The sequence below is a fragment of the Elephas maximus genome, chromosome 13 (genome assembly GCF_024166365.1).
Source record: "Elephas maximus indicus isolate mEleMax1 chromosome 13, mEleMax1 primary haplotype, whole genome shotgun sequence".
In the NCBI taxonomy this organism is placed as follows: Eukaryota; Metazoa; Chordata; class Mammalia; order Proboscidea; family Elephantidae; genus Elephas; species Elephas maximus.
Window position 1 is genome coordinate 66,800,538 of NC_064831.1, and position 13,466 is coordinate 66,814,003.

Genomic DNA, 13,466 nt, shown 5'->3' on the forward strand with positions numbered 1-13,466 from the left:
TATTTTAATAATTTAAGATGCATGGATCAAATATGAACAGCAGTCTCCATGTTTTTGGGTTTTATGAGAGTTAGTATATTATTTCATTTACAGCTTCAAAGAAGTGCTGTAATACAACTGCACTTTCTCCCTTACTGTGTTTTTTTTAAATGCAAATAAAATTAATACAATACATTTTCTCAGTGTGTAATATAGTCTCTCAGTATTCATGCATACAAAGTCATAGACCCTTGAACTTGTACAAGACTTCAGAGATTCTCTGGTTTAATTTTCCCATCAATGCAGGTATCCCTTCAAATAATTAAAGTGGTAAATTCCACCTTCCATTTGTCTGATGGGTTATCATTTTAAATAAGGGTCTACGTACGTGGTTTCATCTGATAACTGCAATGAATCAGAGGCAACAGGGAAGATGTTGTTGCTAAGTGCTGTTGAGTCAGTTCCGACTCGTAGCGACCCCACGTGACACAGTAGAACTGCCCCATAGGGTTTTCTAGGCTGTAATCTTTATGGAAGCAGAGCGCCTGGTCTTTCCCCCATGGAGCCTGTTGGTGGGTTCAAACTGCCAACCTTTCTGTTAGCAACTGAGCACTTGACCATTGCACCTGACACACCCATTTAAGGATGTGAAAACTGAATCTAGGAAAGACTTGAGTTCTGTGTTCAGTGTCAATAATTTACTGAGCTCAGGTTTTAAGGATCTGTCCTCTGGCTCCTATTCCAGCGCTGTTTGTTTCTACAGCTTACTTTTTCAGATGGTTCTTTACATGAATATTTAACTAAAAGGTTACGATTTTTTCCCCTCATGTTGAGCCCACATCTGATTTTCTGTGATTTATTTTCTCTGGTGCTGGATTTGATTTTCTGGAGCAGCACAGAGCAAGTCTGTTACTTCTCCTGTTTGATATTGTTTTAAGGAAGTAAAGTTATCTCTCATATCTTTATTCTACTGTAGGCTAAACCCTCTGTGTTCCTTCAGGAAATGTTTCTTATGCAAATAATATTATATTTTTTAAACTTCTCACCATTTTCAAGTCTCTAAGATCAAATTATTTGTCTTGAAGTTGGGTTGTAGAGACTTTAAGCTTGATAAAGAAATGTACACTTCTGTTCACTTTAGGTGTACTCCTAGTGCAGTGCAATGAGAATAACAGTAAATACTTCTATAGAACCATGTCTAGTGTATTTCTAATCTAAGTGCTTTACGTATATTAACTTAATCCTCAAAACAAACCCTCTAATTTAGGTACTATAAATATAAGGAAATTGAGGTATAAGCTAAAAATCTTGCCCAGGTTACACAGCTGATAAGTGGCCAAGTTAGATTGTAAACTCAGGCAGTCCAGCTTCAGTTTTATCTCTCTGTGTTCTTAATCATTAGTCACACTGCTTTAGAACTGACTTCCAGCTCCTAGGTTTTATGTATTCATAAGCCATTTGCCTATTCGCACTTCTGTTAAATGACTGTGTATATTGAAATTAATGATGGAATAATTCACTATATATATAGGAGAAGGATGTCCGGAAGTGGAAGGAAGAATTACTAGATCAACGACGTAGGATGATGGAAGAGAAATTACTTCATGCTGAATTTAAACGAGAGGTACAATTACAAGCAATTGTGAAAAAAGCACAAGAGGAAGAAGCTAAGGTATACGGTAGATGCTTTAAACATTGGATTAGTTACCCAAGTACTTTTCTCAATTGTTATGTAATAGTAATAGCAGCAATTGTTTATCAAGTATTTATTCTGTGCCAGAAGAAGAGTATTTTATAGACTCATTTAAAACTTACCAGGTGTAATATTTTATTCATAAATAATCCTATAAACTGTATATTTTTTAATAGCTTTATTGAAGTGTAATTGACAGACAGTAAACGGTACGTATGTATTCAACGTGATGAGTTTAGACACGTATATACCCCTGAAACTATCAGTACAATGAAGATAATGAAAAATTCCCTCAAAAGTTTCTTCATGCCCCTTTGTAATTCATTCTTTCCTCTAACTTTGTCCCCAGGCAATTGCTGATCTGCTTTCTGTCACTATAAATGTTTGCATTCTCTAGGATTTTATATGAATGGAATCATACAGTGTATATTCCTTCATCTGGCTTCTTTCACTCAGCAGAGTTATTTTGAGATTCATACATGCTATTGTGTGTATCGAGAATTCCTTCCTTTTCATTGGTGAGAAGTACACCATTGTACTATGTGGAAGTACCATAATTTATGAATCCGTTCACGTGTTCACGGGCATTTGCTTTTTTTCCAGTTTTTGGCTGTTTCAAACAAAGCTGTTGTGAACATTCATGTACGAGCCTTTGTGTATAAGCCAAGGGCTTATAATAAGTTCATGTTTAACTTTTCAACAGTTCTCCAAAGTGGATATACTATTTTACATTCCTACCAGCAAAGAATGACTAGTTATGCTGTATCCTCACCAATATTTGACACAGTTACACATTTAAATTTTAGTCATTTTAGTAGGTATGTATAATGTCTTATAAAAAATTGTGTTATCCAATCCCTCAAAGTAAATCCCTTTATGTATAGTATCTCCCTGGTTCTTTTTCTCTAGAGAACCCTGACTAAGGCACCAATATTTCCTAATCTTGCCTGATTGTAACCTCTGGCCCGTTGTTAAAAAGACAGATTCCCCAGCTCTTTCTCTGCAGGGTCTTATTCCGTAATGCTGGCATGGAACCTGTGGGTCTTTATTTGTCACAAGCCCTTCAGGTGATTTTTACAATCAGAAAATTTGGATTCCACATATATCAAAGGGTCCTGCTTCTTCAAAAATAATTGTTTATTTTAATAGTGAAGACTGAAGTGTCTGATGTTTGATAAACTTGGATTCAAGTCCTGACTCTGTCACTCAGAGCAGAATGACCTTAAGCATAGTTTTACCTCTCTGAGCCTATTTGTTCACCTATAAAATAGAGGTAATAGTACCCACATGTAAAAAAATTGCTGAAAGGATTAAATGAGATTATACATGTTGTAAAGCAATTAATGCCATCGCTGGCATGCAGTACCCACTGCCTTGAGTTGATTGACTCCTAGCAATCCTATAGGGCAGAATAGAACTGCCCAATAGGGTTTCTAAGGCTATAAATCTTTACAGAAGCAGCCTGCTACATCTTTCTCCAGTGGAGCAGCTGGTGGGCTCGAACTGCCGACCTTTTGGTTAGCAGCCGAGCACTTAACACATTTAAATTTTAGTCATTTTAGTAGGGATGTATAATGTCTTGTAAACAATTGTGTTATCCAGTTCCTCAAAGTAGATCTCTATATAGGATCTCACTGGTTCTTTTTTTGACCACTACGCCATCAGGGCTCCTGGAATACTATAAACATTCATTAAAATGCTCGCTTCTGTTGTAAAACCTATCTCAAATTGTGCAGTGATATATTTGTGCTCTGTGACTTATTTTTTCTTAATGCATTTCTTGTGTTCTATTACCAATCAAAAAGTACTAATAACCCGGTGATGTTGTTTTGGTTTAAAAAAAATCTTTTAATTTCAGCTAGGACTGTACCTCATTTAGGGCATGTGACAAATATATTATTTACAATCAAGATATGATTTCTACATATACTTTTTGTGAGTCCTTATAATAAATTAATAAAAACCAAACCCAAACCTGTTGCCATTGAGTCGATTCCGACTCTTTAGTTTGTTCCTGGGGGGACTGATGGTTGAAAAGAGGTCATTTAGCATTTTGTTGATGGTGATTAATATTGCAGCCAGAGCAGTTCAGAACTTGACTTTATCTTGGATCATAGTCTTTTATTTAATAGTATGAAATTGACTTTTATTTTCAGGTTTTAATGGTTTCATTGATTCATTTTCAGTTGTAACATATTAGTTTGATATTTCTCTTCTTTCTTAGAAGAAAAAACATCATTTCTCTTATTTATGCCAGCAGCCCTTCTCCTGTGGGCCCAGTGTCTATGTCCTCTTGCCTCGTCTTGGGATTTGCATTAATTATCTTCTTGTGCTTGTACCTTTGCTCTCTTCCCCTAGATTACCTACTTTCTTCCTCTTTATAAATAAGATCATGTCTTCTTAACTTCTAGACACTTGTTTTTAGCCATAGTACTCCTAGGCAATTACGCTTTCCTTTTGTAAATTCCTTAAAAAGCGTGTTCTGAGCCCATTTCCACTATCTCGTCATTCATGTCTTCTTTAATTCCTTGTAATATCATTTTCTCCTATATTTTCAGTTTGCTACTCCCTCTATCTCAAACTATTTCTACTTTTCCTGAATTCTGTATTTTGGATAATGATATCACTAGTCTCATGTTAACCTTGGCTCGGTAAACTTGAGATAATTTATTTCACTTCAGTGTTCTTTTTTTTGACCACTTTTTGTGTACAAGGCACAAAGATAAGCTAGTCTTTGCTAACCCCTTTTCCCCAGTCCAGTGTATACATTTAGCTGTAGATTCTGTAACTCTGTAGTCTCTTGTGTGTTTTCCTTTCCATTGCAGCTGTCACCAGTTTTTTTTTTTTCTTTTTATCTTCCTCCTAATACTTGCAGTTGATATTCTTGCCCTTTTCCCTAGCTCGCTCCAAATTAATCTTTCTGAAGGGCATTATTATATTACTTCACAGCTTAAAAACGTTCAAGGACCTTCCACTGGCTTCAAGGCTTAATATAAATGCATTACTTTGTCTTTCTTTAGTATTATTTTATGTTTAGAATAATGGCATAGTCTAGTGAAAATGGTTCATTCTCATTTTAGAGGACATAATCGCCATTAACGTTAGGCAAACAGCCTACCAGACAGCTCTCCAGAATTATGTTCAGATTATATGAATAGATAACTTTATAAAGTAGAATTATGCTATCTATGATATTATTAAAAAGTCTTAATCTGAGTTGTAGTTGAATTTTAAGAGAAGGAGAAGAAACTGAAATCGAGGGAATTGTTGAATTTGTAATAAATTTGTTTCTTTATTGCAAGAGGCATTATTTTCTATAAGATCTTTCTAAAGTCATGAAAAACATGAAGAGTTTGGAGTCATTACATTTATTAAACTCCATTTCAGTTTTTAACATTTCTTTTTACCCCGCTAGAGATGAGAAAATTAGCACCCACACTTCTTCCCATCATCCTAATCTCCCCCAACAATTTTTCATAATTTTGCTATTTTTACATTGTTAAAATTTATAACATTTTGCCATGTAACTATAAACCGTTCAGTTCAGTTTTTATTGTATATGTAAATGGACTTGGTGCTCACTGATTCTCTATTTTGTTCTGTTTTGATTTTTTTTTTTTTAGGCTGAATTTTATTAGCAAGTACTTTTTTTTCAGGAAGTGGTCATATGTGTTGTATTCCTTGAATTCTTGCATATTTAAGGCCTGTGGTATTTATGCTCGAATTATATATATCTTGGCTAGAGGTCAGATTCATGATCCACAATATCTTGAGAACTTTTCAACATTATTCCATTTTCTTTCAGCATTAACCATTGCTGTGGAGCAGCCTGAGGACAGCCTGATTTTTTTCCCCTTTCTTGTAGGTGACTTGCATTTACCACTTGGAAACCTAAAAACCCAAAAATCCAAACCGATTGCCGTCGAGTCAATTCCAACTCCTAGGGACCCTATAAAGCAGAGTGGAACTGTTCCATGGAGTTTCCAAGGAGTACCTGGTGGACTCTAACTGCTGAGCTTTTGGTTAGCAGCCTTAGATCTTAACCACTATGCCAGCAGGGTTTCCTGGAAACCTAAAGAATTTGTTTTACTTCTTAACCTTTTATAATTTAATAAGAATATTCTTGGTGTTGATATTCTGAATCAGTTTTTCATGAAGTAGACTTTTTCAGTATTCGTTTCTTCCTTTTGGGGAAAATTTCTTGTATTATATGTTAGAGTATTTTCTCTCCTCTATCTTAACTTGATAGATATTATTTATCCTTATATTAGATTATATTGATTTGTTCTCCATATTCAAAGGTTATTATTTTAGACATTTAAAAAATCTGCATTAACTGTGATTGCTACAAGCGTTTCCTCTAACAGTAAATTGATTTTCACTATCTTTATTCTGTTTCTAATTAATTCTATAATAGTGTTATTTTTGACCTCTGTTTCCTTAGCTTTCTAAACTTCATTTATTTTATCAATGTGTTGTTTTATCCTCTGTCCTTCGCAACTTTAAAATTAGGTGCTTATTTGTTTTATATTAAAAGGTTTGCCTAGGGAGCTTTCTGCCGTTTCTCGGGTTATGTTTTCTTCCAGATTAGAATTTTTATCTGGCTTTTTCACATTCTCTTCCCTCTGAGTTTTGTTTCTTTCACTTAGTGTATTAAATGCCATTCCTTTTCCTTCATCTTGCTTGTGCTTAACATGTTTGTCCTGATATAGTAAAGTTTTCCTTGAACATTCCTATTTGTCTTCTACTTTGAGTACAGTTTGAAAGATATGTATATGATTGGTCTACCTTTATGTCACCTTATGGCGTGGAGAATGGGATAGCCTAGTTAGAATTGTATTCGTACTTTCTCATCTGAGACTTATAAAATCTATTGTGATAGGTTTTATTCTCTCCAACATGGGTTCCCAGGGCCTATGCTTCTGTCAGTGTTCACTTCCCCTGTTTTATTCCAACGTTTTTACTGTAGCCTTCTCTCCCTCTGGCTTTCAGGAATGAGAAATTTGACCCCAACTAACTTTTCCAGCTTTATTTATCATTAAGTATACTCTCATAAAAACTGTACTCTCTAGCAAAACATGGGTGTTATGAATCAATTCACGTGAGGTTGATGATACAGTGTCACTCAGTGTATGTTAGAGAAAAATGCTTCGTTGTTTTCTTTAAAGTCTTGTTCTTTTGAATTCACTAGAACTAAAATGTACATACATGTTTAAACATTAATGTGATTTGTATAGTTGTAAATTATAATGATACTAGATGAATTTGGTAAGATGACTATATCACAATCTTAAATTCTTTCTTGACTTATATATATTTTAAGTGACAGAACTTCAACTTAGTTCTTATTAAGGCCTGTGAATTTGTTATGTACACTGGATTATTATCTATTTTAAGGTAAATATTATAAGAAAAGACCCATAAGTCATTAATTTTTATTCTATGCCTTACCACTCGTTTTCATTATTTATATAAACTATTATTAAATTTCTTATTTTTATGATGTTTCTTAAAGTTAGCTTGATTTGAAAATCACTTTGTTTTTATTGAAGGTAAATGAGATTGCCTTTATAAATACCCTTGAAGCCCAGAATAAACGCCATGATGTTTTATCAAAATTGAAGGAATATGAGCAGAGGCTTAACGAGCTACAGGAAGAGCGTCAGAGAAGACAAGAAGAAAAGCAAGCCCGTGATGAAGCTGTGCAGGTAGAATTTTACTTAGCAAGCATTTATTGAGCTCCTGCCATATCCAAGGCCCTGAGCTTAGGTGCTGTGGATCCAAAACAGAGTAAAATCTGGTACCTATTCCCATGGGTGCATGGTTTAGTATAGCTCTGTTTGGACACATGACGTCTGATTGCCAAAAGAAAGTGCGTACTCCTTCAAATGAGGTGATTCGGTGCTTGCATCAGTGGGCTGCAGTCATACAACTAGAATCTCTAGCCTCAACCAGATGAAGGACTAAACTGCCCTGGACTGCAGTTAGTATCTATTCCTCTCTAATCAGGTTGGGGAAAAATACACTCCTCTTCTCTAATAAAAAAAAAAGATTGTTTTTAAACCAATTGTATGTATGTACATGGCTGTCTTAGTTATCTGTTGCTGATATAACAGAAATACCACAGATTGGTGGCTTTAACAAACAAATGTATTTTCTCACAGTTTATGAGGCTAGAAGTCTGAATTCTGGGTGCCAGCTCTAAGGGAATGCCTTCTGTCTGTCGGCTTTGGGGGAAGGTCCTCGTCTCTTTGAGCTTCTGCTCCTGGTTGATCTTCATGTGGCTTGACATCTCTTCCCCAGTCTCTCCTCTGCTTGTTTGTGGGTTTAATCTCTTTAATATCTCAAAAGAGGTTGACTCAAGACATACTTTACACTAATCCTGCCTCATTAACATAACAAATGGGATTATAACCATAGGTGTACCAAACCTGTTGCTGAGTCAGTTCTGACTCATAGTGACCCTGTAGGACAGAGTAGAACTGCCTTGTCCAAGGAGCAGCTGGTGGATTCGAACTGCTGACGTTTTGGTTAGCAGCCAAGCTCTTAACCACTGTATCCTCAGGGTTCCAGCCACAGGCATAGAGGTTAGGATTTACAACATATATTCTTGGAGGACACAATTCGATCTGTAACAGTGACCTTAAAGAACTGAGCAGTCTTTGTTACTTATAGTATTATCCAATCCACCAAATGAAACCTTCTGTTAATTGTGACTCATTGTGACCCTATAAAAAACCAGAAAACCAAACGTGTTGCCGTCGAGTTGATTCCAACCCATAGTGACCGTATAGGACAGAGTAGAACTGCTCCATAGGGTTCCCAAGGAGCACCTGGTGGATTTGAACTGCTGACCCTTTTGGTTGGTAACCTTAGCATTTAACTACAACGCCACCAGGGTTTCCAGTGATCCCATAGGACAGAGTAAAACTGCATAGGACAGACTAGAACTGCCCCATAGAGTTTCCAAGGCTGTAAGTCATCACAGAAGCAGACTGCAACATCTTTTCTTCTATATAGCAGGTTGTGGATTCGAACCACCAACGTTTTGGTTGGTAGCTGAGTGCTTTAACCACTGTGCCACTAAGACTCCCTGTAGTATCATCAGATAACTTAATTGTTTAGGTTTTACTCTCTATAATAAACCCTAAGTTGGCTCCCATTTTCAGATTGGGGAGAATGGTTAAGTCATGAACTGCTCTGCTGTTCATAATCTATTTAAATATTTTTCCCCAGTACAAACCTTTCCCATGGACTCTTTGTGGACCTGACATTTTTGATGTAGACAAATTTTTTTGTAATATCCAAATATAAATACGAATATACTTTATTGTAATTAATATTTATTAATTTGTTCATCATTAAGTTATCATTTAGTGAATTACTATTATAAGCCATATACTGCCCTAGCCTAAGGACAGGTGAAAGATATATCCTCACTCTTGATGAGGAACACATATTGTTGTTGTCGTTAGGTGCCGTTGAGTCGGTTCTGACTCGTAGCGACCCTATGACCACAGAACGAAATACTGCCGGGTCCTGCGCCATCCTCACAATCGTTGCTGTGCTTGAGCCCATTGTTGCAGCCACTGTGTCAGTCCATCTCATTGAGGGTCGTCCTCTTTTCCACTGACCCTGTACTTTACCAAACATGATGTCCTTCTCCAGGGACTGATCCCTCTTGACAGCATGTCCAAAGTATGTAAGATGCAGTCTCACCATCCTTGCTTCTAAGGAGCATTCTGGTTGTGCTTCTCCCAAGACAGATTTGTTCGTTCTTTTGACAGTCCATGGTATATTCAGTATTTTTCGGCAGCACAATTCAAAGGCGTCAATTCTTCTTCGGTCTTCCTTATTCATTGTGCAGCTTTTGCATGCATATGAGGCAATTGAAAATACCGTGGCTTGCGTCAGGTGCACCATAGTCTTCAAGGTGACATCTTTGCTTTTCAGTACTTTAAAGAGATCCTTTGCCGCAGATTTGCCCAATGCAATGCATCTTTTGATTTGATTTCTTGACTGCTGCTTCCATGGGTGTTGATTGTGGTTCCAAATAAAATGAAATCCTTGACAACTTCAGTCTTTTCCCCATTTATCACAATGTCACTTATTGGTCTAGTTGTGAGGATTTTTGTTTTCTTTATGTTGAGGTGTAATCCATACTGAAGGCTGTGGTCTTTGATCTTCATCAGTAAGTACATCAAGTCCTCTTCACTTGTAGCAAGCAGGGTTGTGTCATCTGCATAATGCAGGTTGTTAATGAGTCTTCCTCCAACCCTGATGCCCTGTTCTTCTAAAATTTTAACCCATTATGATGAGTGATATAACAGAGGCATTCTGCATAGCACAAAGAGAACAGCTTACTCATATTGGGAGGAGAGAGGGCGTGGAGAAGTCAGATAAAGCTTCTCGGAGGAGGTGATACCTCAACTAAGTGTTGACAAATGTAACGGGTGCAAATGAGAAGTGATGTGGGAGAGCATTCCATACAAAAGGAGATGCGAGAGCCCTACAGGCAGTTAGTGGAAAGATTATGCAGAGCTTTTTTATTATGTTAATATTAGAAATGTTAGTAATATTTCATGCTCCTTCATTTTACTGGTGGTTTTAGGAAATTATATCAATATATTTTCTGAATGTATTAATTCTTGCTCTTTGTGGGCATTAATAGGCATTCCCATCTTCATCCCTGATCTCTAGTTGATTAGAGTCCAATGTCTTATTTTATTCTGAGTGCCAAGCTAACTGAAGTATAAAAATACAGAGCGCTCCTATTACAGAAGGTCTAGCTTTTCCTCTCCACATGATCCCTACCTTTATGGCAAATATTAAATTATAATGTGATGTGAAATAGCATGATAGAAGTTAGTTACCTGGGGAATGGCATGGATTGTACAGCTAGCAAAATGGTGAAAATTAGCAGAGTGCTATTACTAGGCAAAAACACACACCAAAACGCAAATCAAACCCATTGCTGTCCAGTCACTTCTGACTCATAGTGACCCCATAGGACAGGTTGAACTGCCCCATATGGTTTCCAAGGAGTGCCTACTAGATTTGAACTGCAGACCTTCATAGTTAGCAGCCTTAGCTCTTAACCACTATGCCACCAGGGTTTCCAAAATATACAAAGGATGTAATATTTGACATTGAAGTTTGCTCTATTTTAATGAAGTATCTTCTGTCTTGATGACGATGGTGGTGATAATGATTGTGATGATAAATAATTATTGAACATTTACTATGTGACAGGTCCTGTGGTAAGTGCTTTCCATGTATTATCTCACCTGATCTCATTATTGTTATTTATCTTTCAGAAAACTAACCCACAGAGTCTATAACTTGACTAGAGCCACCTAGCCAGTGAATAATAAGGTCAGGAAACCAAACCAGGAAATCTGATCCAGTGCCCATTCTCTTACCCACTATGCTATATTATATTGCTTCTTTCTTCTTTCCACAAGCTGTATAATTCCTTTATAAAAGCTTAGTTTGGAAATAAAAACTGTTAACTATTTTTTTTTTATCATATTCAGATATTTTTATTGTTCTCTGCTAACACAAGGCTTTAGAAATCATTAACCGGAATATAGATATAAGATTCCCACAGAATATGTATAACATAGTACCTGCTTAAACGAAAAAATCAAACCCACTGCCGTCTAGTCGATTTTGACTCATAGCGACCCTATAGGATAGAGTAGAACTGCCCCACAGAGTTTCTGAGGAGCGCCTGGTAGATTCGAACTGCTGACCTCTTGGTTAGCAGCTCTCGTATCTGCTTAAATAGCATTTATTCTTATAATTATATGTAACATGGGTAAATGACATATGAAAACCAGGTATCACTGAAATTTGGTCTTTGAATTTTGAGAAGAATTATAGGGTAGCAAAGCAGGCATCTACTTGGCTTGAACATGTGAAGTTTGTTTCAGTGGCATGTTCTTTTAATCATTTTCATTTTACACATAATTCTAATATCTTTTAAAAATTTCTTACATTAGGAACGTAAGAGAGCTCTAGAGGCAGAACGGCAGGCCCGTGTAGAAGAATTACTGATGAAGAGGAAAGAACAGGAAGCCCGAATTGAACAGCAGAGGCAAGAAAAGGAAAAAGCTCGTGAGGATGCAGCCCGGGAAAGAGCTAGGTACCTCATTTGCTATCTTGATTTTCATCCTGGTGAACATTTTTCACTGAATGAATATTGAGATCAGGCCATAAAACAATGCCATTGCTGTCATACATGAAAGAAAATTTAGAAATTTAAAATTAAAAAAAAAAAAAAAATAGTCACAAATACCAGAGATGCACTACAGTTCCATTTCCAGGAATTGTGACATCATACTCAATATGTAAATCTTGTGAAAATTTCTGTTGGTTGAGAGACTTGGTATTTCAGGATGTTTCTGATTGCAAGAAATAGAATTTGACTCTTGCTAGCTTGAGCCAAGGAAATTTCTTTGGAAGATATTGGTGTATAAATGATAGGAGGTTAGAGGGTCAGGTTTGGAAATTGTTATGTATCAAAGGCTAAGTCACAAGAGCCACAGCACTGGTGTTTTGATGGGAACAGTCTGGTGAGCATGTTACCATTTTGATTATGATTAATTATCATCAGTTCTCCACATTTTTAAATCATTTGCACAAGATGCAGTGTTCTGCATCCTTGCTGACGTGACATTTTCTGACCTTTTAATTTTAGCAGATTTGGTGGCTGTGAAATGATAGTTCCTTGTGCTTTTAATGTGCTTTTCTACGTGTCACCAAGGCTGAGCAACTTTTCATACATTTTGGAGCTGCTCATAGTTTTTCTTGTGAAGTACCTGTTCAAGTTTTGTGTCCATTTCTCTATTGGGATCTTTTTTTTCATACTGATATTTAGGAATTATCTTTATTAGATACTAGCCCTTTGTCACTAACATATTATAAATATCTTTATAGATTGTGGCTTGCCTTTTCACTCACTTTATGATGTCTTTTAATTAACATAATTCTTGATTACAATGTAGTAGAATTGAACTACTGTTCTTTGTAATTTGTGCTTTTTGTTTATGAAATCCTTTTCTGCCCTGAGTCATGTTGTAGATGTTGTTGTTAGGTGCCGTTGAGTTGTTTTTATTCTCATAGTGACCCAATGTGATGGAGTAGAACTGCCCCATAGGGTTTTTCTAGGCTGTAATCTTTATGAGAGCAGATTGCCGAATCTTTTCTCCTGCACAGTCACTGGGTAGGTTTGAACCACCAACGTTTTTGTTAGCATCTAAGCACTTAACCACTGTGCCACCAGGGCTCCTTCCCTGAGTCATAAAATATTCTTAAAAATTCTATAGTTTTGAGTCGGAGTTGATAGCAGTGGGTTTGGTTTTTGATTCGGGATCTTTCATAGTCAAGTCTTTATCTACCGAGAATTGATTTTATTGGATTTTTTTTTTTTTGATGTAGTAATCCAGTTTTTTTTTTCCATGTGATTGCGCAGTTGTTTTAGTGCACTTTATTGAAAAATCTGCTTTTCCTCTCCTGATCTGCAAAACTTTCTAACATAAATTAAGTTTCCATGTACGTCTTTGTCTCCTTTGCAGCTCTGTTATCTGGTTCAGTGGTAATTTTTTTTTTATCCTCTGCCTTAATTTTCAAGGCTTTATTAGAATTCTTGGTTTCTGATAATATCCCTCTTCATTAGGACTGTTTTAGCTATTCTTGACCCTTCTGTGCTTTTATATTAGTTTTAGAATCAGCTTGCTCAGTTCTGCATTACAAAAGAAACTATCAGAATTTTAAAGCTGCGTTGAATCTA

At 36.3% G+C, this 13,466-nt stretch overlaps 1 protein-coding gene across 13 annotated transcripts in view; it reads left to right on the plus strand.

Moving 5' to 3' along the window:
- SCAPER (S-phase cyclin A associated protein in the ER) overlaps positions 1–13,466 on the plus strand; it is a 495,697-nt gene that overhangs the window by 145,223 nt on the left and 337,008 nt on the right. For all 13 annotated transcript variants that reach the window (XM_049852841.1, XM_049852843.1, XM_049852837.1 and 10 more), the window contains 3 exons: positions 1,511–1,651; positions 7,225–7,380; positions 11,677–11,819. In XM_049852841.1, coding sequence (XP_049708798.1) covers positions 1,511–1,651; positions 7,225–7,380; positions 11,677–11,819 — 440 coding nt within the window. The remainder of the gene's footprint in view (positions 1–1,510; positions 1,652–7,224; positions 7,381–11,676; positions 11,820–13,466) is intronic.